Genomic DNA, 24,896 nt, shown 5'->3' on the forward strand with positions numbered 1-24,896 from the left:
CATTAGAAAATAATTGTCACTGATGCAAGTTATCGTCCATGTAAGATTATTCTTGAGCAAGTAAAATCCTTTCTAACATTAAACCTAGCTCATACATAAATATGACTATTAAACGCATTCTCTTTTATAGTTTTTTGTCGATATTTATAGCGTTTATTTGAATAATACTATCTGTAACCAGTTACGGAACATAGAACATTTTGATACACTCTCGAATATGGTGTTTATTTGACTGTGACCAATAAAACGAATGCCCAAAATATTCAAAACGGAACGTCATTTAAAAAACCGTGAATTAATACAACACAATATTGTCTCAAAGCAATGGTTTTTAATTTCACAGCTTCAGTTTCAACAAACACATTATCATATATATGTCAAAAGCTTACCTTCCGAAATAGATTTTTCGAATTTATCTTGCAATAAAGACGGACCTACTGGTGTGACAAAGCCGTCGTAAAAGATTAACTTCGATAATGCTTTTCCTCGATTAGTTGACAAAATTAAACTTTATTTTTGACCTCACAAGGTTGGATTTAATTCGTCGTTTGTTTCAAGTGTTCGATAAAAATTCAAATAAAAATATAAATGATGGTGATAGCTAGTTCACACCATGGTGATGTCCAGTCCCACGCTTCGACAGATTGGACAAAACCGTCAGTGTTCACAACCCACTTGACAAATGATGTAACGAGATAAGGCTGGGAGTATACCGTCATCAGCGGCTAAGCAACAAAGCGCCAATCAAAATAAAATTCTTTATTAGGTATGATAATGTTGAAAACTTGACATACGCTTTTTAACTGTCTATCCTTATCTTTATACTAAGTTCTTTTAATTTATAGCTAGTTTGTTGCATACCATTTTGGAAGAGTATACAAAATGAAGAAGCTTTTCTTTGTTTTTTGAATTTTTCACGAACACAAAACAAAATAAAGAAAGGTTTCCAGCTATTTTGAAATTGCATATGTCTTATAAGAACTATTTTAATCTCTAAAAAACACAGAAAACGCACAAAAAAACTAACAGATCAATACAAGAGGCCGCTCCAAAATCGCTAAAATAAATACCCATCTATAACTTTTTCACCAAACCGCGTGAAAGTGCAATTAATCAGACTACTAATTCAGATCCGGATCGCAGCAACCAAACACCACAACCAGACCATGGCATATTATATTAATAAATAATATGATTTATTCACAATACCGAGCGTTAATGATGACCACTAACTAGTTTCCAAACAAAATGAATGATGTCTCCTAGCAGACGCGGTTAATAGGCATAGGAAAAATATTTCCGTGTTAAGACTAGTGTTGAACGACCAAGCTGGTGATAAATTGGACTATTAGCAAGCGATGGGATCGTACTGGCCGAAACTAGAGGCTTTTTTTCTAAATTAATTACTTCACATCGTCAGGCATGCGGTGGAATAAAGCCTCTTTAGGTTAATAAAGTTTGAAGATAATCATCTTTGGAGATGGTTGGCGTTTGTGTTAGATATAGCTTCTGTTGGAGTTGTACCAAAGTCCATCTTTTTCCTTGTTTATTTTTGATGGTGTCAACATTTGGAATGGACTTTGAACGAACTATTTGAACCTAAAAATTACAATTCAAAGTCAAGCTTAAGAAAGCTAATTGCGCGGTTCCAAAAAGTGGGTCTTATGGAGAAGAACCGGCAAGAAACTTTATAGACACTCTTTAAAAAAAGTGTTTATTACTTAAGAATTAACAACATGATAAAGTTGTTTGAAAATTCAGGCTAACTCAAGAAAATATAATTTTCTCAACAAAATATATATCCTGTTATAAAAACAACGTAGGCATTAAACAAACGCGCATAGAATACCGAGCCTCCTAACTAAGAGTATTCACAAAGTGCCTTCCTGCTTACATAACTATTCAAAGACTGTCTTTTCAGTTGTCCGTCCGTCTGTCAACAACAATGAGGATGACAAAACAAGCGATATATTCCCATATGGGCGCACAATGGCGTTTTGTGCTTGCGTACGCGCTCCTCACAATATGGCCGCGCTTTGCTATTGTTTTCATGTTTCTTAGTATTCTAGTGTGTTACTGATCTTGCTTTGTTGAATCAATAAACTTTTAAGTCTCTTAAATCAATCAGTTTTAGTTTCCAGCTTGTCCATAACTAATATCCTATCTAAAGCTAAAAAGTGTGTAACAAATTCACACGAATAAAATGATGCAGCTATAATAATCTGATCGGAAACATTTTTTATGTTTTGCATTAGTATAAAATTGCTATAAAATATGTTTCCTGTCGTTTTCTTCGTCAATAAAAGCCACGTTTATGCAAAGTTGGTCAAATATAATATTTATGTGAAGAACCGACTCATTTTAATTATGTAAGCTCCGTATTTCATGGCGTGAGAATTTCGCAAATATTTGCAAAGCCTTTCTTTGTTCTTTTAAACACATTTAATGATTCCGCCGACGCATCGCACGACAATACACCGCGACGGTCGACAAAGGAGTGAGCCGAGCGGGGCATAGACAACGAGCGAGGGTTTTGTCTCGGCCCATAGACAAAAGCTCTTTCATTGGTGGAACAATGACGGGTCGTCTTTGCCTCATTTATCATACAGGCAGGTTACTTTCATCCAATAATTACAATGTACTGAGGATTCAGACGTTCAGAGAGCCTTTAGAGGTATTGTGGGAATTAATTATAGGTACACAACTACTTAGTATAATAATAATGTCTTTGTTACGTGAGTAGGTTATTACTGTCTAGCTCCCTACACTTTTTTTTTCAAAGTATATTGTTTGTTTTCCGTGAGCTTACATCCTATTACATTTTGATTTAAGCCTATATGCTTGTCTATTTAGACATCCTACACGTAACAGAAAGCAAGTAATCATTATAATTTGCCATATTTGTTTAATGAGTAGGCAAAACTTCTATATTTGCATTTCTAATGTTCTTTTTCTTTTAATAACAAGCAATAATTTAGAACAGATGACTATAAATATCTTTAATAATATACAGTTTAAGGTTACATTTAACCTAAATGAGCACGCATAATGCAAAAGATGATTTAAAAGGCTACAAAATCATTAATATTAAAAAAAATATCAAATTACATACAAACTCATTAGACAAGACCAAAAATGATAAATACAGATGCTATCTTGACGTATTCTTTATTTAAAGTTACAACGTTCTAAACAATACTGACCAATCAGAACCTGTTTTTTAATTTTTTAATCTTGTGTTCTTTGAGCGGTTTATTCTCATAATTTAACGAATTATTGCCTAACATTTAGTGGTTACATTAACGTTAGTGAGATAACAATTCGGAGAATAAGCCACTGGTTTAAAGGCAAGAAACCTCATGTTAATTAGTAGGTACATACATATCATTGACGTTAATATACGAGTAAAATAGGTAGATTCCTGTTTTGTTTTCAACTTTTCTTATCAGATATTTTAAATGTTTAAGGATTTCTATGGGTCATCTAGTCGGGTCATGTGATCTGTTATTTTTATAGCTTTATTCAAAACTTAAGATATGCATCGGAAAATGTCCATTTACTAGTAAAATATATGAGAAAGGAAAAGATTGGAGTTATGATTACAATCAGCTAAGAGACATTACAGAAGCTCGTCTCAGTTAAGGCTTTATTGCTGTCAAATAAATTACGTTTATACAATGGTGGATATTGCGTTTCTAGGATAGGGAAGTGTGCTCAAGTTTCTTATTGAAGAACATTATATTAGTTTAATATTACGCAACTACTATTACCTTATTCATCTACTCGGGGACCCCCGAAAATAATGTAACAATGACATAAGTGTCAATAGTGCCTAATATAAGTAATTGATAGCAATTTTCACCTTTTTTCCTTTTATAAAATATCCGCCTATTCTATTAAATATGTAATGAATAGAATTTCCTCGTTCCAGTAAAACCTACCAATAAATATTGTGTTCATTTTATTTGAAGACAGATAACTAAAACCATTTCTCAGTTAATGATACAGATCTAAAAACAAAGTACTCGCAGTATTATCTGGTGCCTATTTCTTATCTTTTCGTGTCGTGAAAATAGAATGAGAGTCGATAACAGTTCGCGATATCGGCTGACAATGAAGTAACGACCTGTCAATACATTACAATTGTCGCCACCTACTGCATTTATTTCTAATAGAATTAACTTAACGCTATATTTTATAGAAAAAAATGTATTTAATGTTATTAAAACCTCCTTTAATAAACACGGCGTTGTCACCTCTTTCGATAAACAAACTTTTTAAAACAGGCTGGCAACAAAAAAGAAGCGTTCGTTTTTTGAAATTTCAAATTCAGTTTATTCCTACAGATTAAAAACAAAAGCGGCTGGCAATGTACACGGGCTGTTGAGCCACGGGCGGCGACCGAGGATGCAAAGGCAAAGGCATGATGGCTTGCAGCCAGTTGGAAGCTTTGCACCACTCTAGCTGGAGGGACGCTCTATTGCCGTTGTTCCGAGTGCACTTGTGCGCTAATTGTTTGCAGAAAGGGTTCCTCGAGTATTGTTCCAATGAGTTTTTACCGTCAGCATGATAATTTTTGAAAATATTTTATGCCGAACATAGTAACGGCAGCAATTTCTCTGAAATGAACGTAGGTCGATATCGTGATTTACAATAAAATTTCATGACAGTTAAGCTTTAAACATACACGTAGAAAAGTCAGAATATGAGCAAGAGAATACTTCAAGGAAACCATTATTTCTGATACCTCTGTAGCTTTTATTTTACATCATCAGCTAGCAGTAGCTTTTATATTATTTTGACATACAGTCTACTTGTTTGTCAAAATGTGGCTATGTTGTCTCTTTAAATCTCAAGTACCTACTTAATACCTAGTATTATCTTTTTCCCTCATCATACAGTATCTGACGGTACACACGCTACTTGCGCATTTCGCCGCGGCAATTTTTCTCTAATTAAAATTATACCGATTGTCGTTTCTATCCGCCACGTTCGTTTGTTGTGGTCCGTGACGCGTGCCATTTGGAGTACTCTTGTGCTTTTTAGTACCCGCGTTTACCCCTCATGCTCCAATCCCAACTTTGTGCCGCAAAATAATGGTTTTTAAAGTCATGTTTTTATTTTCACATTATACCGGCAAGGGTTCACTATTTTGGTACAAAAAAATCGTAACGAGTTTTGCGGTTTACCATTTTTTTTGTAGCGTTGTAATTTTTTAAACAGTTGGATGGGCATTTAATTATGTTTAAGAGCTTTGCAGAACGTTGCTATAATAAGATACTTTTTTATCCTTAAATCTAAACTAGTTCCACCAACGTTTCTTTTAACACATTTCCATTAATCGTGAAATATTTTCTTTACAAATTAACGCGTCATAAATGTTTTCCTACAGAAAATTAGCGAACAAAAAACGTAGCGTTCAGCGTTTGCTTTCATAGCTTATCTCGCGAAAGTTACTTCCAACACATTAGCTAGCGAAAAATTTACGCATATTGTACGTGTGGCGATAGGACGCGTTGCGGCAAAAAATCGCGCGATAAACGTCGACAAATCGTGTCGGAGTGACGAAGCAGTCGCTAATGACGACTGACGTCACGCTATCTTTCGTCACGATGACGGTGACGACAGATGATTTTAAAAAAGAGGGTGGGTACTAACAGACCTTTGTGGTCGCACTGATTGGGTGTTTTCAAAGATTTTTCTCACGTAGGGGATATAATTGGGATTGATGATTCCGAAATGTTTTAGGGAAACTATTTTTGTTTGCGGTTTCAACGCACTGGTATTTTAAGAGTGATTAGTGTTGATAGTTCGTATATTTTTAGATGTTAGCGTTTTTAGATTGAACACGTGTAGTTTTAAATTACCAGCGTTTTTTTGGTAGCTGTTATTTGTTACTTTTAATTTGTAGTTATTTTTATTTGGTTTGTTTGTGATGGTAGTAGGCTCGTGATGCCGTTATGATTAGGTAAACATTATCAATTTCGACGTAGTACCTATGTAATACGGTTAGATATGGTAGCAGGATATGACCAAAAATTTACCAGTTCTGGTGAAGGTCTACAAATACAATATTGCGATTTCATAGAAAACGTTGCACGTGTAAACCGATAAATGAAAAAAAAAACAACAAAAGTATACAACAACATCGAAACTGATGAAAAACCCTCGCATGTCATATTAACAGCCGCAAATCTGAACTCAATAAAGACTTAAATCACTCTTAACCGTAACAACAACAATAAAAACAAAATAAGCAGCTTACAATATCATTCGACCGCATTTTCATAATCATATCTCCTGCCCTTATCTCTCATTAGCAAAACAAGTGAGACAAAACACCCTATTAACAAGGGGGTTAGGTACCATCAACCGTATTACCCGATCGCATTAAAGAGGCACCCCAAAACAGGGGCAAAAGCTAACAGAAGGAACGTCTTTGTTTAACCAGATAAAATCTCTTTGACAATTTGTGCTTATTCAAATCAGGTCCCTTGATACATAATGGCTTAATATTCTCTCTTGTGTTTGTGTGTGTAAGTATGTTTTAATTAGGTGTCTATGTGTGAGTTTGTTTGAGTAATGAACATCGGGAATTTACGTGAATTGGTTTTCTTGTATGTAACATTTTAAGCATCTTGTATTATTAATACATGATTACGTTTAGGACCAAATTAAAGAAAAGAGTAACATGTAAGATAATTAAAAAAAAACTGTATTAGGTGTAAAAAGTTAGTCTGAAAAGCTTTTATAGTGAAAATTCTTCACCATTCCCGAAATAAACAAAACACAACCAAAATAAAAGCATTCCAATTTCAAATATAATAAAAAAACCTTGCATGTTAAAAAAAAATCAGTTCAACTTTTTAACGCAAATGCTTGATCAAAAAAATACAAAATAAATGTTCCCATTTGTTTGTGGTGACGAAACAAACGCTCCATAATCATTCCCGGGTTTAAACAAATAGAATCCAACCTTTCCTTTTGCCGGGGCTTAGATGAAAAACGCCGACAGACTTTGAAAATTAACAAAACAGATTAGGTACATTCGACAGTTTCAAAGAGAACGGCCATGTTGTTTGCTAACTGACAATTCTTTCCATTTACAAAATCGCGGGACTGGAAAACGTACCCTATAGCACAGTTTAATTTATCCTCTTGTAAACAGTTGTGAAGCTACGTACTAACGTTCGTAATAATGTCACTCACACACGCATATGCTCGATGCACGACACTCAGTATTGACAGCACCGGTAGCGCCGGTAAAAGCTCGTCGATACAGATGCGTGTGTGAGTGTTATTTTTTTTAACATTAGTAAGTACCTTCACAACTGTACAGCTTTATTCTGTGGCTATACACACCTCGTTTGATTTGGCGGGAAGATTTACGTCACAGATAAAATGAAAAACCATAGATTCGTTGTGTCACAGATGTTGCCTATTTCACATTCTATGCTAATTTTTAATTTTATTATGACTATTAAAAGATTTAATTAAGAGCTAATTAGTGTGTAACCTATCAACATTTTAGCACCCATTCTTCAATACCTTGAATTACTTAAATCAATTAGCATACTAATCGTTTTAGAGACATCCGGTGTTTGCAAATGTATCTTAGATATTATTATCGTTGCCTAATCTATATTACACAATAAGCCTACTTCTAGTTAGAACATGTAAAGTCAAATCATACAATTTGCTGTACCTAAGTAGAAGTAAGATTAACATTCTAAACTCAAACAAGAAGTCTTTAGCCTATGGAAATCGTTTCAAGGCGTTTGTCAAATTACGTATCACCCTCCTCTCCTTCCCTTCGCAATTCTATCTTTAAAATAACTGATTGTCTGTTTACATTTCTCTGTATTGAATGAGATGCTTATTTAACTTAGGCCGTCGATTTTCATTCGTTCCCCCCTCTGGCGCCTTAGAAATGAGCGCGGGAGGGGGAGGGAAGGGATCAAAATAAAATGGTGGCTTTATTAGCGTTCGGTACATAATCGTTCTGAAATCAAAGGCGTTCGAATTTCAAATTCTCATGATTGTGTATTTGTAAGAGCTTTAGCAAATTAGGGATGTTTGTGTTTTGTTATTAATTCTACATAGCTATATGTATAAGTTGAGTTCCATATAATGATACTGTATACATAAAATCCTCTTATTGCTATCCTTTTATACTAACGAAGAAGTTTCTCTACGTACCTTAATTTGATTTATTTTACAAAAGTTAAAAAGGCCCTACTAAGCATGTATCAAAATCAATAAAAAATACAAAATAAAAAGTAATTCCGTAAATAATTTCGCTAACATAACATTCCATGTAATCCCCAAAAAGTCTATTATCTTACAAAAACTCTTCAAGCATAATTCCTTTTGATTTCTGCTTGAAAAACCCCGTCGTAAAAATAATTGATTTTATTCTAAACAGATTCTAATGCACTTAACATTTTCTTAAGAGACCCCGGCCATTCATTGAGGATCTATTTGTATGGGGAAAATCATTTTATGATTAAAAGGCCCCTATTCAGCAATCGCTGACCACTTGCATAAATTATTAAGTACAGTCGGCACCGTTAGGTTATTCCTATTTTGTTAAGATGTAGGTACTTAACTTGATTATAAAGGTACCTAATCTATAAATAAAGAAATGTTTTATTCTGCTTAAATCTATTTGCCTTGGTATTTACGTAAGTAAGAAGATATCATTTAATTAACAAGAGGGACATAATTATTAAGTTTCATTACAAAATACATGGAAGAGATTTAAAAACATGGACTTATAAAAAAATCTTCCCTCAAAACAAGAACCATTTCACTGTAATTTTTTTTTAAAGAAATTCACTGTTTTCTCACGCACTAAAAAAATTCACTGACCAATCATCGTCATCCTCCGAGCCTTTTTCTCAACCGTGTTGGCCACTGACCAATCCAAAAACAAGAAAAGTTAAGTACTAACAAAATTCTTCCTTCCATTCTAACAAGAAAAAAACCCGTGTCATTTGCATACCGTGAGCGACTGTACAAGAAAGTCTATCAAAGAGATAGCCCCTTTTGTACAAAGAAACGGATCGGGGAAATTAGTTAAGATTTTTTTTTACAAGATCCCCCATTATAACTGTTATTATGAAGATCGCTCATTCCGTATTACACTGTTCCTTTTGATCTACAACGTTTTGAAATAATGACATTATACTTCTTTGATATTGTACACGAACGGTGATATATTATATTTTATATTCTATTTCCTAATTAAATTAGGCTTTTGTTAGTGTTTTTAATCGACACATCGTTGGTTGAGAGTTTTATTGTTGTAAATTATCTTTGTGAATTTGAGGTTAATGCTGTTAGCAATGCAGAAAATGTGTTAGAAATTATAGATCAAGTAAATTATGAAACTTCAAAAGCCTAGACAACTCGTTCGAATATCAACATTATTTTTAATGCGTTTTCAGTAGCAGCTTATTTCAGTAGGTATATGTATGTATGTATGTATACGTTACTTATCTAACCTACGTATACCCATTTCACCCTGCCTACGGCTATTTGTCCCCAAAATTGTAAATGATACCGGCCCGATGGCCAAACACAGTCCGCTAGTCCTTTACAATGTGACACATCCCCAATCCACAATGACTAACCTATCTATTCAAAGCACACGCACACAGAGACCATACTCTACGTAATAAATTATATTGTATCCACTGTTATTTGATCTAAATGACAAGAATACCAGTTCAATATAGAACATTCATGTTCGTACGTAATCACAATATATAAGACGTCAACACCTCTTCTGCGAAAACACTATCACAATGAATGAGATTCATAGTATTAATGAGTGCAGATTTAGTTTTAGAAGAACCATCAATGAAGTGCCCCAGCTACGGAATATTCAACCCTATTGCTCTAACAATTAAGATTGTTATCTCCCCATCAATTCTCACCGGTTACATCAAAGACGTCTCACTCAGGATGTGAGATTGAAATTCCTGATCTGACTAGTAATAAACTTACTTCAGCTTAAAAGAGATTTCAAAAGAACGAATAAAGAAAACGGAGATGTTGTTATTAAAATCGTTGCGGACGGAAGAAAGGGGGCTTAAAAATGACACCAGACGTTTTGTCGCGATATCGCGCATATGGCCGACAAATCTCAAACTTTATTGAGATTTAAATTTGGAACCATCGGAGTGGTCAGATAATGATTATTTTTTCACGTTCCGCGGCAATTGTTTCTGACGCACTCAAGTGAAGGCAATAATATAAAGAGAATTCCTTTCTTCGTCAGACAGTCTTTTTAATTTGTACATAATTGAACTTGCCACTTACGTATAAATTATGATATTATGAAATATTTTACAGCACATTTTGTCCAATAAGGTATGCCGCTAACTTCTCAACCTTCTTGAAAGCTCATACAATAAAACCATCGAGTTTATAGACGGTGAGTCTTAGTTTATGTACCGCACTATACAATAGGAGCCTGCTACCTCGTAGCCTAGAAATATATGGCTCAAGAGCTGTTTTTTGCTCAATGAATTTTACAACTGGTTAGAGAAAATAAGCAGATCATACATTCCGTGTTATCCTCCATTCAGTTAGCTGGTTGAAACACAGGTGTTTTAAGTTTGTTTTGACAAACGTTCGATCTGTACAGTTCCAACAATGTTTCATTAAAGTCTGCACTCTCTCAGGTATGAAATCATTCCACAGATACATCATTGTGTTTTATCGCCTCGCACTGTTGGATAGACAAAAGCCCAGTGTTTAGATAGAAAAGAAGTATTTAGATCCGTTTGATAGTTAACACTGAACAGCGTTCTATGTTTGTTATTTTATTAAGTGTTCGTTCCTCGGTACATTTATTGTAATGCCCGTCAGTACATCACAAAGACCACTATGTTTATTCTAAAGGCAAGTGGCGGCTTACCGTGTACGTTTTCCAAATTTTATTCGTGAACTATTCTTAAACTGTTCGTTGCGTGGCCGGAGCACCAAACGGTGGGATTGTATAAAAATAAATATTTACTTTTCACCGCATATTGTTGACGGGTAAAGGTTAATATCTTTATAAATAGAGGCGCGTGCCGATCGATAGTGAAGATTGAATTATAATAATTTTATTATTAGAGTTTTTAGTTTTGGCTCGAAACTGGCACTGCAGTCGGTTCTGTCTCCATCATCAATATGGGGAATCTTTCCTCTATCCATTACTACATACTTAGCACATCTTTGTTGCGCAATTTCGGTGGTTTCATCATTGTAACCAAAAATCTCATTGTATCCTACTATTCTCTCACTAATCCATCAGACATCCATCAAATTAGCAACTACATTACATTCTCCTAAACTACAAAGTGGCCTATTGATAGTCCAGAACGCATCGCAATCATCGAAGCCATTATAATCGTTTTGATAAACAATAAATAAAAGACTGACGCACGCGCAGCCATCGAACGATCCCGTCAGATTGACGGCTTGACGAATCATTGTGTAAATGTCAGTCAACGGGGAACGGATAAAATGTACGGCGTTAATAAATGCATTTACGTTTTTGTGTGTTGTTTATATAAGTTGATATAGGCATACCTACGTACATATTATCTACATGCAATATGCACATATTCCTGTATAATATGAATGAAGAAACAATTGTTATATGGCCGCATTGGCACTGCGCAATACAGTCAAAAATGGGTATCAGTTGTGTCTTTACGCTAAGATAATCATGAAAAACTTGTCCCAACAATAGAGGTACAATTATTAAGCTTTAGTTCTTCTCACAGTTGAAGCGTTTTTGGGCACGGAGTACCTCGAGGGCAGTCTACATTGATCAATTAGTAACTGATTAATTCAGCATTATGTGTAGGAAACTAATCCAGTATGTACCTACCTACTACGTAGTAGTAAAGTAAACCGCCCTAAATCTGCATATTCCTTTGAATATAATTTCTTCAGCAATCTCTTGGTATTAGTTTATATTAAAAGAAACATCCATTTCATAAAAATGTATCTCTTTGTAAAAGATAAATTCTAAGAAATAGTTCCGGCTCGTTCCTTCAAACAAGTATTATAATTATGTTGGTATATTATTTTTTTACTGAAATGTTCATGATTAATTGTATGTATACAGAGATGAAGTATTTTTTGACGTACTCAACATGTTCTAAGAATTCTGTATGTAGGACGGGGATTTTGTTATTTTTATATACTTAGTAGTTGCTGATGGTAAATAATTACAAAACGCCATATCGTGTACGCGAATGGAATTAAAGATCTTATGAAACAAATAAGAACGTTTCTTTTTCTCTGCTTCAATAAGATTCTTTCTGTTCATCCCTGTAATCAATAATAGTTACTTTCTTCTATGCCTGTGTACGATGGTCAAAGTAATCTACCAGCCTTTGTGGACCTCTCAAAAAGCATCAAAGATCTCCAATCTCTTCATGTCTTTGTAAAAAGAAATATCTGACTTAACCTTTGAAAGGCACCCACTTGGCCCAACATTCACGCCAATATTTGGCGCCACAAAGGCATACATCTTGAAAGAAGCTCCGTTGCATCCTCGTTACTGCATTTCGCCCGGCTTGTTACCCGGTCTTGCCTTTTTACCCGGATAACTCGCTTGTTACCCCCATCCGGGTGGTTAGCTCGAGTCTCCTCCAATTATTTCCAGCTCAAACCGGTTGGAACTGGAATGTAACTTTTAATTTTTGGTCGCTTCTTGTTCGGTTAGTCTGGAGAGGGCAGCTCGAGGACCTAGAGTTTGTAGCTAATAAAGTTTGACTAGACATTTTTGATAACGTTTTTCCGTGAAGTTGAGTCGGAAAACTCATATCTTTCTTATTAGTATGATGGCAATCGGATTTATTCATTTAGGGAGTATTTTTAAGGACTTAGAAATGCCAATAGAAAACCGGCTTTTACTTTACCATATTCATAATTTTCGCGTACAATGAAAGTGCTTACGATACAAATCTTCTTAACACAACAATAAGTACACACAAGACCTCCAAAATAATATTAAAAAGAAAGATTTTCGCCATTTCCTGACCGCACTATTTCTCTGAAGATTAGAGGCCGTCCATTAGCGACAAAGGACAGGTGTTGAGTGTGTTCTAAGCTTTATTAATCTTTTCTCTCGAGTGCGGTGAGGTTTCGCACTTTTGTGGCATCAGCCATTGATGTGCACAAAGCTTAAGAATATAATATATTATGGCGAAGCAGTGAGGTTGGTCTAATTGTTAAGCCGTTAAAGATTTTGTAGACAATGATTTTCAATTTGCACTAACGTGTGGTCGTGTCTTATGGCGGTGATTCTTTTGAAGAGTAATTTTATTTTAAGGGGTTAAGGTGTAATTAATTACATCACCAGGTCTGGAATATGTGGTTGATAAGTATGTGTTTTTTTCTGTTGATAGAATGGTTAGATAATTATGATTATACATGATCCAAGTATTCCTCACGCATCCAAACCACGTATTCAACCTCAATCCTCGAATATAATCACTAGCACAAACGCAATATAATATAATCATAACAAATAAAAAAGGATTTCGTAATTGAAAACAGTAAAGTGCTTAATTAATGTGCATTCTGCGAGGCTGGGTTGTTCTCAATGCACGATGCTCATTTGTTTTATGTATAAACTGTGGTAAAATATAGAATTGAATGAGAACAGAATAATGAAGGCACTCCACAACTCTATCGCCTACAAAAGGTCATCTTGGGAATACGAAAGAATATTGTGGACTTTTCATGCGGAATTTGTACTTTATTTTACGAGTTTTGGTTTACTTTTTTGTGTATTTCTCCCTGATGCGTTTTTGGCGGAAAACTAGGTTAATACATAAACTAAACGTAAGCAAATACATATACTTAAATATTTCCGTATGAAGTTTCGTGTTCAAACTAAGATCACTTGTCTAGGACACTGAAATGACAAGTGCTGTAAAATTATAGTGGAAAAGCTATTGTTTGCACAGTATATATAATTTAGGTATTTTATTTTTGGACGTGCGCGAAAGATGTAATACTGACCTGTCAATTTGTGTATCTTTTTAGTGCCAAATCGATCCATATGATTCCTCAAACAAAAATTAAACAACATTTCTGTAATAAAAAAATATTTTACACACAGCACATCCACACAAAACCAACGCCATTATTTCCGCCGGCTAACGGAAAACAAAAATAAACATAAGAGTAGGCAAGGAATAAAAGAAAAGCTCAAGTGGGACGAGCATCCGGGGCTAGCAAGAGGCAAGACAGGGGTGGGGGGTGTCAGGGTGGCTCGGAGGGGGTAGCTATGTTTGTCTGTAAGCCTCATGGGACTCGGTTGGCTGGTCGACCCAGCTTTTGTTTATACTTATTTGAACCCACATAATGTTACTTGAAGTGGTAATTTTTTGGGTACTTATATATTTTTTTGTTGTTTGATGTTTTTATTTTATTTTGTTTTAAGGGGTTTTTTGTTTTGTTTTGTTATTTATGACAGTGATCTTTTTTGGTGTATAATCTAGGTTACATCAATTATTTTTGGTACCTTTAGTGAATGGTAACATTTCAGACGATTGCAAATTAGGAGACATTGAATCTTTTCCCATAAGTTCCCCATAATGCATTATTCTACTACTGTTTGTTATAAAAACAGCTCTAACAAAATCGATAACAAAAACGTGTTTTAAATTACAAAGTCGTTACTTTCGTCGTCCGGAAGTCTAAAAATTGTTCTGTATTATAAAAAAGTCGAAGTCAAAAGGGGCGCCGACTTCTGATGTGGCATAATAGCTTAATTTCATGATTTACGGCCTAAACTTGTTTGATATGTCCTACGTCGAAGGAAGCTGTAAAATAATAGAAGGTATAATCTTAGAGGTGTTTACAAACTGTCCGAGGTGACTTCAAAAAAGGTTTTGTTTTAATATTATAATGAGTTTCTTTGTTATATACAGGTTGCACTATTGTTGGTAAATATGGCTTCTTTTGTAAAGATGGTGCGCTCGTTAAGTCTTTAGTTGGCAACCAACATGGAAATGTAAATATAGGTATACTGACAGATAGGCTAAGAAAGAGTGTAATAGCAGAATTGGTTATTGCAGGTACATAAGTTGAAACAATACCATCATAAAGTATGGAAACTGACATCTTATAAATAATAATCAAATAAAAAACATCAATCTAATGACGAATCTACAATACAAACTGAAAACAATACTCATAAGTACGAGCATTCACTATCAAAGTAAAATGAAAACAGTTCTAACTACCTTCCCGCCTAATTCCGGACGCCACGCGTCCGAACGTCGTCCGATACCAATCACAGCGCTAATTTGTAGAAACCACAGGGTTGCCACTCCACCCAGGGCTGCCACCATCAACGAATCAAGTATTGTGTCATTCAATAACAATTCGCACACACAAGTGGGCGCACCCCCTAATATTTTGACTTTCATTAAGATCAAGAATGGAGGGTCATTTGAAACTCAAGTCCTTTTATTAAGCCCAAATACCTCATCGAAAGCAAGAAACACCCAAATTAATTTAACGCCAAAATGATAAGCGGCTATTATCGTAAAACTTTTTCTCGGTGGCAACAACCTCTCGTTAACATATTTCTGCTTTAATAAACATAATCGTATATTAACGCTGTAAATATAAAACAGGGTCCGAACAAGACAAAGGATGCATCGGTTCCATTATGCAAAATGCATAATCACTGCGGACATTAGATAAGATCGGCGCTCGAAACGACGACTCATGCGCATAAGAATAAAACTTTGATAAGCGGACTCCTGCGGGGTAACGTTTAAACCCTCTGGCAGCTTAATTGGGGGACTTCGTAATGTTTTGCTTATTTGTTACTTGTTAATGTCATACATGAGAGCAATGAATCTGAATGAATCGGTAACAAATATTGACTTTGAAATTATGAATGTTGTATCTTATTTGACAAGATACAAATAAAGATACCTAGTATTCAAGTATGTATATTTTCGCACTACTACTCATGTAATTCTCTTAGTTGACCTAAATTTGTAGCTCTCGGGTGCATTTATTACGTGTGTTCGGAATTTCTTTGTAGGTAACTAAGTTTACTAATTACTATAAAATAACCGTCCTATGTTCTAAGTTAATGATTATGTGTGAGCACGAGGTAGAGTTTTCTTGTAGTATTCATGTTTCTGTATTGACGATGGTAAAATCTTTCTTGTCTATATTTGTCATGAAGTCAACATCGTTTTAACTACTTACCTACCAACAGTTGTTTGGTTCAAAGTTACCGACCGATTTGTCGATTACCTACACCCGATTCTAGGGTGTCCCTAGTTGTATATTTCTAATGAAGAAATTCCACTTTCATATATAAATAGTTAAGGACAGTTAGGAACATGATAAAACATAACCTCCTTTCCCATTTCTTTTCTTATCGGCCATGGTAAAACAAAAACAATATAGGCTGGCAACTCTTCTGCACATTTTTTCTTCCCATCAATGCATTAGTGATTCATTTTGATATTTCATCGCCTTGCATTGCCACTAACGCCCTTATTCTCTAACACCCCTCAAATCTTGTCATGCCCTTTTTATATTGCGTTATGCAAATTATCGACACTTTGGGGTCACGGAATAAATAAATTATTAGTTCGTTGTGGTTCTTTAAGTACAAAGGCACTTAAAAGATGGGTTACAGGTTGCAAAAAAATTGCACAATTTTCTATTCTAACGGATTATGCAATACCAGAATACACCAGTTCATTTTTTTTTTTCAATTTATGTAAATATTTTGTAAATAAATAACTTTCCCCATTTTTTTATACATATAATTTTAATATACTATAAAAACAATAGTAGTTTTTGTAACTTCAATTGTTCTATTTCTTCAACACCTATTAGCGGCATCAGATGAAAAACCACACGTGTTTCCTGAAAACGTATTTTTGTCGTTTTGACACAAACATCTTCCAAACTATGCCTATGACGTTCGTCCATAAATCATAAGATTTGACCTCCTTGATAAGGCTTACCCCAAAATACTCACTTGCTAAGTTTTATCAAATAAATCTCAGTCACCAGGAAAACTACTGAAAACCTAAATCTATTAGTCGAATAATCTATCTAGAAATGAGAACACGTCGGCCTGTGACAGTAAATATTATGATTTCACCCAAAGATCTGCATCTCTTACGTCAATGTGACGTCTGTTTCATTATACAGCTTTCCGTGTATTCTCACCTAATCTTTTCAGTTCACATCATCGACTCTTAACCCGACCACCTAAGGGTCAAAATCGTTAGTCAGGATATAAAAAACTGGGATTACTATTTTGATATCGGCGCCCACATTATAAATTATGTCAAGGTATGTCCGGTGTTCATCTGTGATCTCTTTGTCCACTATATATTCTTCAATTATATTGTTTTTGATGTACGCTTTCATGCTAATCCGCGGTTTCATATAAATCATTAGGGTTTTGTGCGTCTGTTACATTGACAATAGCTTTATGGGGATTTGTAGCTTTATCCACGAGTTCGATAAATCTTGTAGTTTCTGAATTGTGTCATCTGATAGAGCATTATGTTTTTGATAAATTTTAGATTTATCAACGTCATATTCCCCATGAATCATAAGAATTACTAACAGGATACTATCTCATACATTTGTTATTAATTATAGGTATTGTATAGTTTCTATGTTTACGCAATTAACTCGAAGGGCGACTTATAAAGAGACATCACTCACAACATTTATATGATTATGTGTCAACAATTCGTTTAGCGAAGAAATATAGGAAAAGGAAATCGTTCTTTACATATGAGCGACAAGGACATAATAACAGAATTATGTTTTCGCTTCCATTTATATCCATCGTCATCAGTATTGACAGAACATCGGCCGGTGGTCTTCGCCAAATCACACCCACTTATTTCTATTGGCACCGGTTCCATTGTTTCAATCAGTATAATGACGCCACTCCATCTTAGCTGTTCTGCATCCATATCGTATTCATGACGACGCGACCCACCTGTGTCGCAACAATAAATCGTGACGCCACAGCTGGTCACCTCTATCAAAAATCGCGTTTTTATATCATCTCTAACATTAATAATGCTATCAAAACGCGGTCAAAATGCCAAAACGACGGGTTCGCTGTAAAATATAAGCGCCAATTGCTAGGACATCTCCGCAGAGCTATTAAATAAAAGTCTTTTTACATTAGATAAATCGCATACGTTATTCGGGAACATCTGTCCCTTGCCGATTACGCCCATACATTATGCTCAGTTTGTTGTTTTTAATAAAAAGTTTAATCCGTTCGGTTATGACGGCAATTTGTCAGGCCGATGGAAAAACTTGGTCGATTACCGGTGGCGCTCGATGTATCGCGGTATCGCCGAAGGGACGCCTATTACACTCTGCCGCTCTTTTTATTCGCACGATTATGTCACGTTTATTTATGCATTCGCTTTTGTCTTCCATTAGCGCTTTTTCTTTTTTATCTCCGCCGACAGTGATTCACTTAAATGTATTCCCACTGTCAGGAGCGCATTTATACGTTTGCAGGAAACTTTTAAAATTGCAAATCCTTTTCATATTTTGTGTCTTCGTTCGTCCGGAAACTTACATCGTCGAGTTGTTTTGATTTCATCACCTTATAACGTCTTACTCTGTACAACCATTAACAATTCAATACTGTCTTAATGAAGAGCCGATAAAATGTATATTGTGTTATTCGTCACGACTCCCAGGCAATTAATTGGTGTACTTTTTTTTTGGGAATTCGCTTTATGGTCGCCGTGATTTAGTGACCGTCCCGCCGCTTGATTTGTGCACACATTTTAGCTTATTCTTTGTGTTGGGAAGTGCTTAAGTGTGCAATATATTGTGTGGAACAAATATCGCGTCGAGAGACTGTTAAGACTGATAGCAGAAAGTTGCAATGCTTAAAGCGTGGCTTGTATGGAGCCGCCGTCGCGCGGTGCCTTTTGTTGCTGCATATAAAGTTATTTTATTAATGACGCGACACTCAAAATTTTGCATGACGCAAACGAAATTGCGGCTCTTTTATTATCATCGGAATGACAACTATTGCATACGGTTTATTTTTATTCACAAACAGCTGGCATAAAACTTCGATGAGTGTCCATCCAGATTTCAGTAGTCTTTAAACGGTTACAATACACGGAATAATTAAATCACTTCACATGTATCGCCAATATTCTTGCAGCTTTTCAGGTATTGGAAACAAAAATTCGCGAAAGTAATTAATCTGGGAATAAAGTGGATCGTAGTAAAAGCTTTAAAAGGACACGAAAAACTTTGTCAAAAGAGCGGTTTTAAAGTGAATTTTATTTTATTTCATTGAAACAAACATTTCATTGATTGTATTTTAAGTCGCTTTGAAGATCATTTTGGGAACATTTTTGTGAAAATTAAAACTTCTTCGTACTTTTATTAAGGGTGCATTTACACGGTGCAAGTAGCTTGCGTATGTTGAGGCACATGCGCAGGTTACATGCATTTTAAAAGCGTGCGGGTCCAGCGACTTACGCATGTACCAAAGCAAAATACCCGCCCGCGTGCTCTTGTCACTTGTCACTTGCACATGTTAACTTGCTCCCTAAAGACACCAACCTTAATGTATCTTCTCTCTTGTTACAGAACATAGGAAACGTGACCGCAGAGTTGGAGTTGCAGCGGTTACAACAGGAACAGCTTCGTCGCCAGGAGATGGTGAGGCGTGGCCATGGGCTGTACCCTGGACCACCGCTGGGCTTACTGCCATTGTTGGAGCAAATGCGGCCGCAACCGCCACAGTCTAATGTGAGTATTTATTTAATATAGGGTTTCATTTATTAGGAACATAAGCAAGGGTGTAGATACAGGTGAAGTAAGCGAAACAAAGAGTATCGACATGCTGATGATTAAACGAGGTTTAAAAATGACATCGATGTCTAACAAACAGTTAACTAGTAAAATTGCGGTTCAATCAGACAGTAGATTGAATGACGTTGTTTAATAAAGAGCTGTTTGATTCAATGGTTACCTATTTTGAGGAGTTGACTGCGGAATCTATACGACCATAACGACAGATGATCAAAAGTTGCTCCTAAGAAGTAATGCGTGCAAAATCTAAATATCTGACTATTGAAGAAGTTGATAAAGAATATGACCTAGTAATGCTCACCTATTAAGTAATATAATACTATTAGCAAACTAAATCATTAGAAGAGCAAATCTGAATTTAAAACGCAACCAAATTATGATCGTGAGAGTGCGTGCGCGCAAAGATGAGAACGTATCTAATAAACAGATTGGTTTGGCAAGCGACCATCACGATATTATAGCTAAATATTGGCTAATTTCCTGTGTTCTATAACACCTATAATTGACACTGTTTATAGTTCAGTAAGAGTTATCTAAGTTCTTCAGTTATTGCCGATGATGGCAATATGTTTTTTTATTTACTTGCCTACCTCTTTTTATGTGCCCTTTAAGGTCAATCTTATGTTAATCTTCCTATTTCTATAGTCCTATTTTTATATCTTTTCTATTCTTAAATTATTTTATAGCACTTTGCTTTGTTTTGTATATTTCTGAATTTAAATTCTCTGATTTCCCTCTTATACGGTCATCTCACTAATATTACTTCAGTGGAACCTTGAATTGTGTAACCAAATATGACGACTATAAACTTAAGACGAAGATGCGAGATAAAACGAAAGTTGTTCTCAAACTAATTACCTGCTACAACCGATGTTTGTTATGTAAATTATAATTAGATGCGTTCAAATCCTGTTGTTGGATGGCCAGTTTTGAGTAGGTATGGCAACACACATTCACGAGTTGTTTCACGCAATATCATTATTATTAGCGATTGTTTTACGGTAATTTTTAGTAGGCTTATTCTGTACCTATGTTTTGATTATCCCAATCAGCTGTCTTAATGTCCTGTACTTACAGGGTAAACGAAGATCAAATGGAACAGGGGTACAGACAGGATCATTTGCCTACTTGTTTACTTCAAAATTGAATTTGGTTTAATTTTTAAGTGTCAAAAATTATAGGGAGCTGATTTTAGCAATGTTCCAACGTTTAGCAATGTTTCAACTAGGTATTTCAAATGCGAAATAATTGAAAATTTTTCTTCGATCGCCATTATAATGGGAGAAAAATTCTTTTACGATCTGTCTAAAGCCACCATTCATTGTAAAAATCCTGTAAGTCTAATTTAAAGTCATGTATTCAATTTCCAGGCGATGCAAACAAACCAATGGCCAGCGACGGCTCAGCTCGCTCAGCTCACAGCCAGCGCCCGCTCGCCACCTCCCCAAGACCCGGACACCCCGCTGAACTTGAGCAAGCAGCGGTCCCCCTCCCCAGCACAGCCGATGATGATGATGGCCAGAAGCGGCGGCTTCGTGTACCCTCCTATGGAAGAGTCCCAGTATAGCATGCCTAAGGAAGAGGATTATAATGCTGCTGGTAATAGTGAGTATCTTTTATCCTTTTTTGTTAATATAGAAAGATACATAAGATAGGTGTGAATGCAGAGAATAGCTAGAACTAGGAGTAAGATTTCGATTAGGTAGAAATTCTTCTTCTAATTCTATAAAAAAAACTACAGTCACCAAATGCTCTGGAAAAACTAGATTTTGTTCAATCAATCTTATATTATGTATAGATAGGTAAAGAGACAGTCGACTGTGATGACAGTTAATCTAATCATATTTACTATTCTTCAGAGCCCTAAAACATTGTAAGACATCATTAAAATCTCGCCAATGATTTGATTAGACAGCCGTGTGCTAATATTTTTGGAAACGGTACGCACTCAGTGACGCAGTGACCACGTCATCATATTATCTGATTCACTTGTTACCTAGACGCGGATAATTGCGTGAAGTGGAAGTATGTCAGTTCTGCCTTAATACAAAATGTGGTTGAAAAAGTATAACATTTTCTTTTGGTGACGAAAGAAAGCAGAAACTACTGCTCGCGCTCAATTAGGTAATTGATAATATCGGTCAACAATTTTTCGAAAGTGCTATACATATAAATAATCCAGTAAGTTTCCATAGATTCCCATTAAAATACAATTTTTCTTATCGCCATAAATCTGGCTATAAAATGATCTTTTGTATTAACACCTACATCTGAACCAATATATCAGCCAAATTAACTAAACCTGCTTTAAATAATATCGAACAACAGATGTACGCTAGTAGGCTTTATATTTACATAACCAGTTAGTAAACAAGCATTATTCCAAGTTAATTATATTGATGAAGAAGGCATCTCAAATTGTACCAATTAATTATAAATTAAAATCTTTGTGGTACCCGTTACGATTTACGAGAACAATAAATTTCCGTGGGTCATCTTTTAAATATCTAGGTTTCGATCAAATGGCATCTCAAATGATTTAAAATTTAAGTGGAGTTTCTTAATTGTATTATCAGGAAGAAGTATAAAATAGCATGTAATAGTGAGAATTATTGACATATTATTTACACACTCATCGATATCTCTATAAATTCCTTTTTATCTCCTTTTCAAAAAACAACTGACTGACGTAAATCCCAAAATTGAACACTACAGGATATCACCCGAATCAGTTTTAATATCAAATGTGACTTACATAACACGAACCAAAATAAACAAGGAATAGGTACACTTAGATAAATAGTGGGTAAATGTTAAAATGAAGAAATGTCCCGTGTCGCCGCCAAACATTTTGATGTTTCACATTTAATTGCTAAATATAATTAATATGTCTTACACCGAGTAACAGTTAGTCCGGTAAATATCGAGTGAAATGTAGGCCATACGATTCATCGCGTTTCCCTACTCGAATTTATTGCGAAAGCTGTGATTATTGAAGCCTTGTTAAAAGCTGTGATTATTGAAGTTGTTATATTTGAGTCCAAAGGTCCCAAAGTAGCTAATGTTCTTAAATAAATCTTTGCGGGCGAGAATTGAACTCGACAATGCAACGGAACAACAGAATGGCATGATGAAAAGTTTAACGAAGATAAAGCCTAGTAGTATTAAAGTCAAAGTCATTTATTGAAATAAAGAAATAAGGTTCATTGAAGTTATAATCCCTTTCAAAACCTTAACTGTACCTAAGTGACCAATAAACCGGTGTAGTATTTTCAACAACAACTGTTTCTATTCTTTTCACATTTCTGTCCACCACATGGTCCTATAAGTGCTCCGTTAAAAACGTTAATTTTTATTGATTTCAATACAAATTCACGAAACTATTAACTTGTAGGTAACCTGTCTAAGTTTGTCACCGCGACTATCCGACACATCTCGTAGGACGCACGTCCCACAAAATTGAGAGACACACAAATTACTTCACAAATATTAATTATAGTGTAATCTTGAAAGTCATCTGTAAATCTTATGGCTCCAGGTTTTATGTTACAGAGTTTATAAAGTTACGTTTTTATTGCATCTCTCGGCGATTTGATGACATTCCACATCGAGGATAATGGGAAGAGCATTCCAATTATTTTTTAAAGTTGAGGACAAAAATGTATAACGTATTTTTTTTATTGTATTCGGTCACACAATAGATGCAAAGATACAAATGAGTTCGGTTCATCTGTCACTCTTTATTTTTAAATACAATCCGCAAATACAGAACATTAATTTCGAATATTAAATAAACTTTAATAATTCATACATATAAATAATTGTGTAAGATGGTGTACAATAAAACAAATATCTACTTTAAATAGTTGGCGCGAACCCAAACCGAATTGGTTACAAAATCGCGAGTGTCGTTTCGTTTCCTTTAAAACAAGAGAATCGCATGAAACGTGAAATAGATGGCGCTGGAGACGCAAACTTCCGCTCGGCCCATCGTCCCGCCTGTGGTACACTCGCGCACACTATGCATTACTTTAGAAATTTATTCAAGACACACATAACTTGTATTCGAAAACGTGGTGGCCTAGTGGGTAAAGGACCAACCTCAAGTACGAGGGCGCGGGTTCGATCCCAGGTCAGGCAAGTACCAATGCAACTTTTCTAAGTTTGTATGTACTTTCTAAGTATATCTTAGACACCATTGGCTGTGTTTCGGATGGCACGTTAAACTGTAGGTCCCGGCTGTCATTGAACATCCTTGGCAGTCGTTACGGGTAGTCAGAAGCCAGTAAGTCTGACACCAGTCTAACCAAGGGGTATCGGGTTGCCCGGGTAACTGGGTTGAGGAGGTCAGATAGGCAGTCGCTTCTTGTAAAGCACTGGTACTCAGCTGAATCCGGTTAGACTGGAAGCCGACCCCAACATGATTGGGAAAAGGCTCGGAGGATGATGATGAACTTGTATTCGCTTGTAAAACTTCAAATAGAACATCTCTCTGCCTTCTATCTACGAATCTCCATAGAATTTCATAATTAAAGAATTTATAACACATCGTGATGTCCCCAGATTTTGATCTCTCGAGCCAGTAGATAGCTAAGCCGATGAAGGCAGTTAACATTTTCCGGATTTTCTTAATGTTTTCATAAGAATATAAATAATATCCAATTATCCACATACTTTCATGTTACAATAAATATGACAGCTGTAATACAATATTTTTGAGTCATAACGTCAGGCGAATTCCTAGATAAAACACATAATGACTTACGCTATAAAACGAAATGGCCTGTAACTGTATCTGAATCACCAACTGTGCTGTACTTGACCTGTCAGGGAGAGCTAATTATTGCCGTCATTCCAAGCGCACGTCATTAATACTAGTTGTTAGCGTGACAGCCGCGGAACCAAGACAAAAATAAAATGCTATTGACGTCATAAGACGACACGCGATGTAAAACTGTGATGCCCAAAAAAATAAGGGCGTAACAGTTTTGTGCGCGAAAGTGGTGGCATCG

The 24,896-nt window shown here is 35.5% G+C and overlaps 1 protein-coding gene across 2 annotated transcripts in view; it reads left to right on the plus strand.

Annotated features, from left to right (window-relative positions):
* The window catches only part of LOC110372961 (transcription factor SOX-5), a 265,683-nt gene that overhangs the window by 234,741 nt on the left and 6,046 nt on the right, over positions 1 to 24,896 (plus strand). For both annotated transcript variants that reach the window (XM_021330012.3, XM_021330011.3), the window contains 2 exons: positions 19,660 to 19,821; positions 21,255 to 21,489. In XM_021330012.3, the coding sequence (XP_021185687.2) occupies positions 19,660 to 19,821; positions 21,255 to 21,489 (397 nt within the window). The remainder of the gene's footprint in view (positions 1 to 19,659; positions 19,822 to 21,254; positions 21,490 to 24,896) is intronic.

Source organism: Helicoverpa armigera, chromosome 19 (genome assembly GCF_030705265.1).
Source record: "Helicoverpa armigera isolate CAAS_96S chromosome 19, ASM3070526v1, whole genome shotgun sequence".
NCBI classification, from domain to species: domain Eukaryota; kingdom Metazoa; phylum Arthropoda; class Insecta; order Lepidoptera; family Noctuidae; genus Helicoverpa; species Helicoverpa armigera.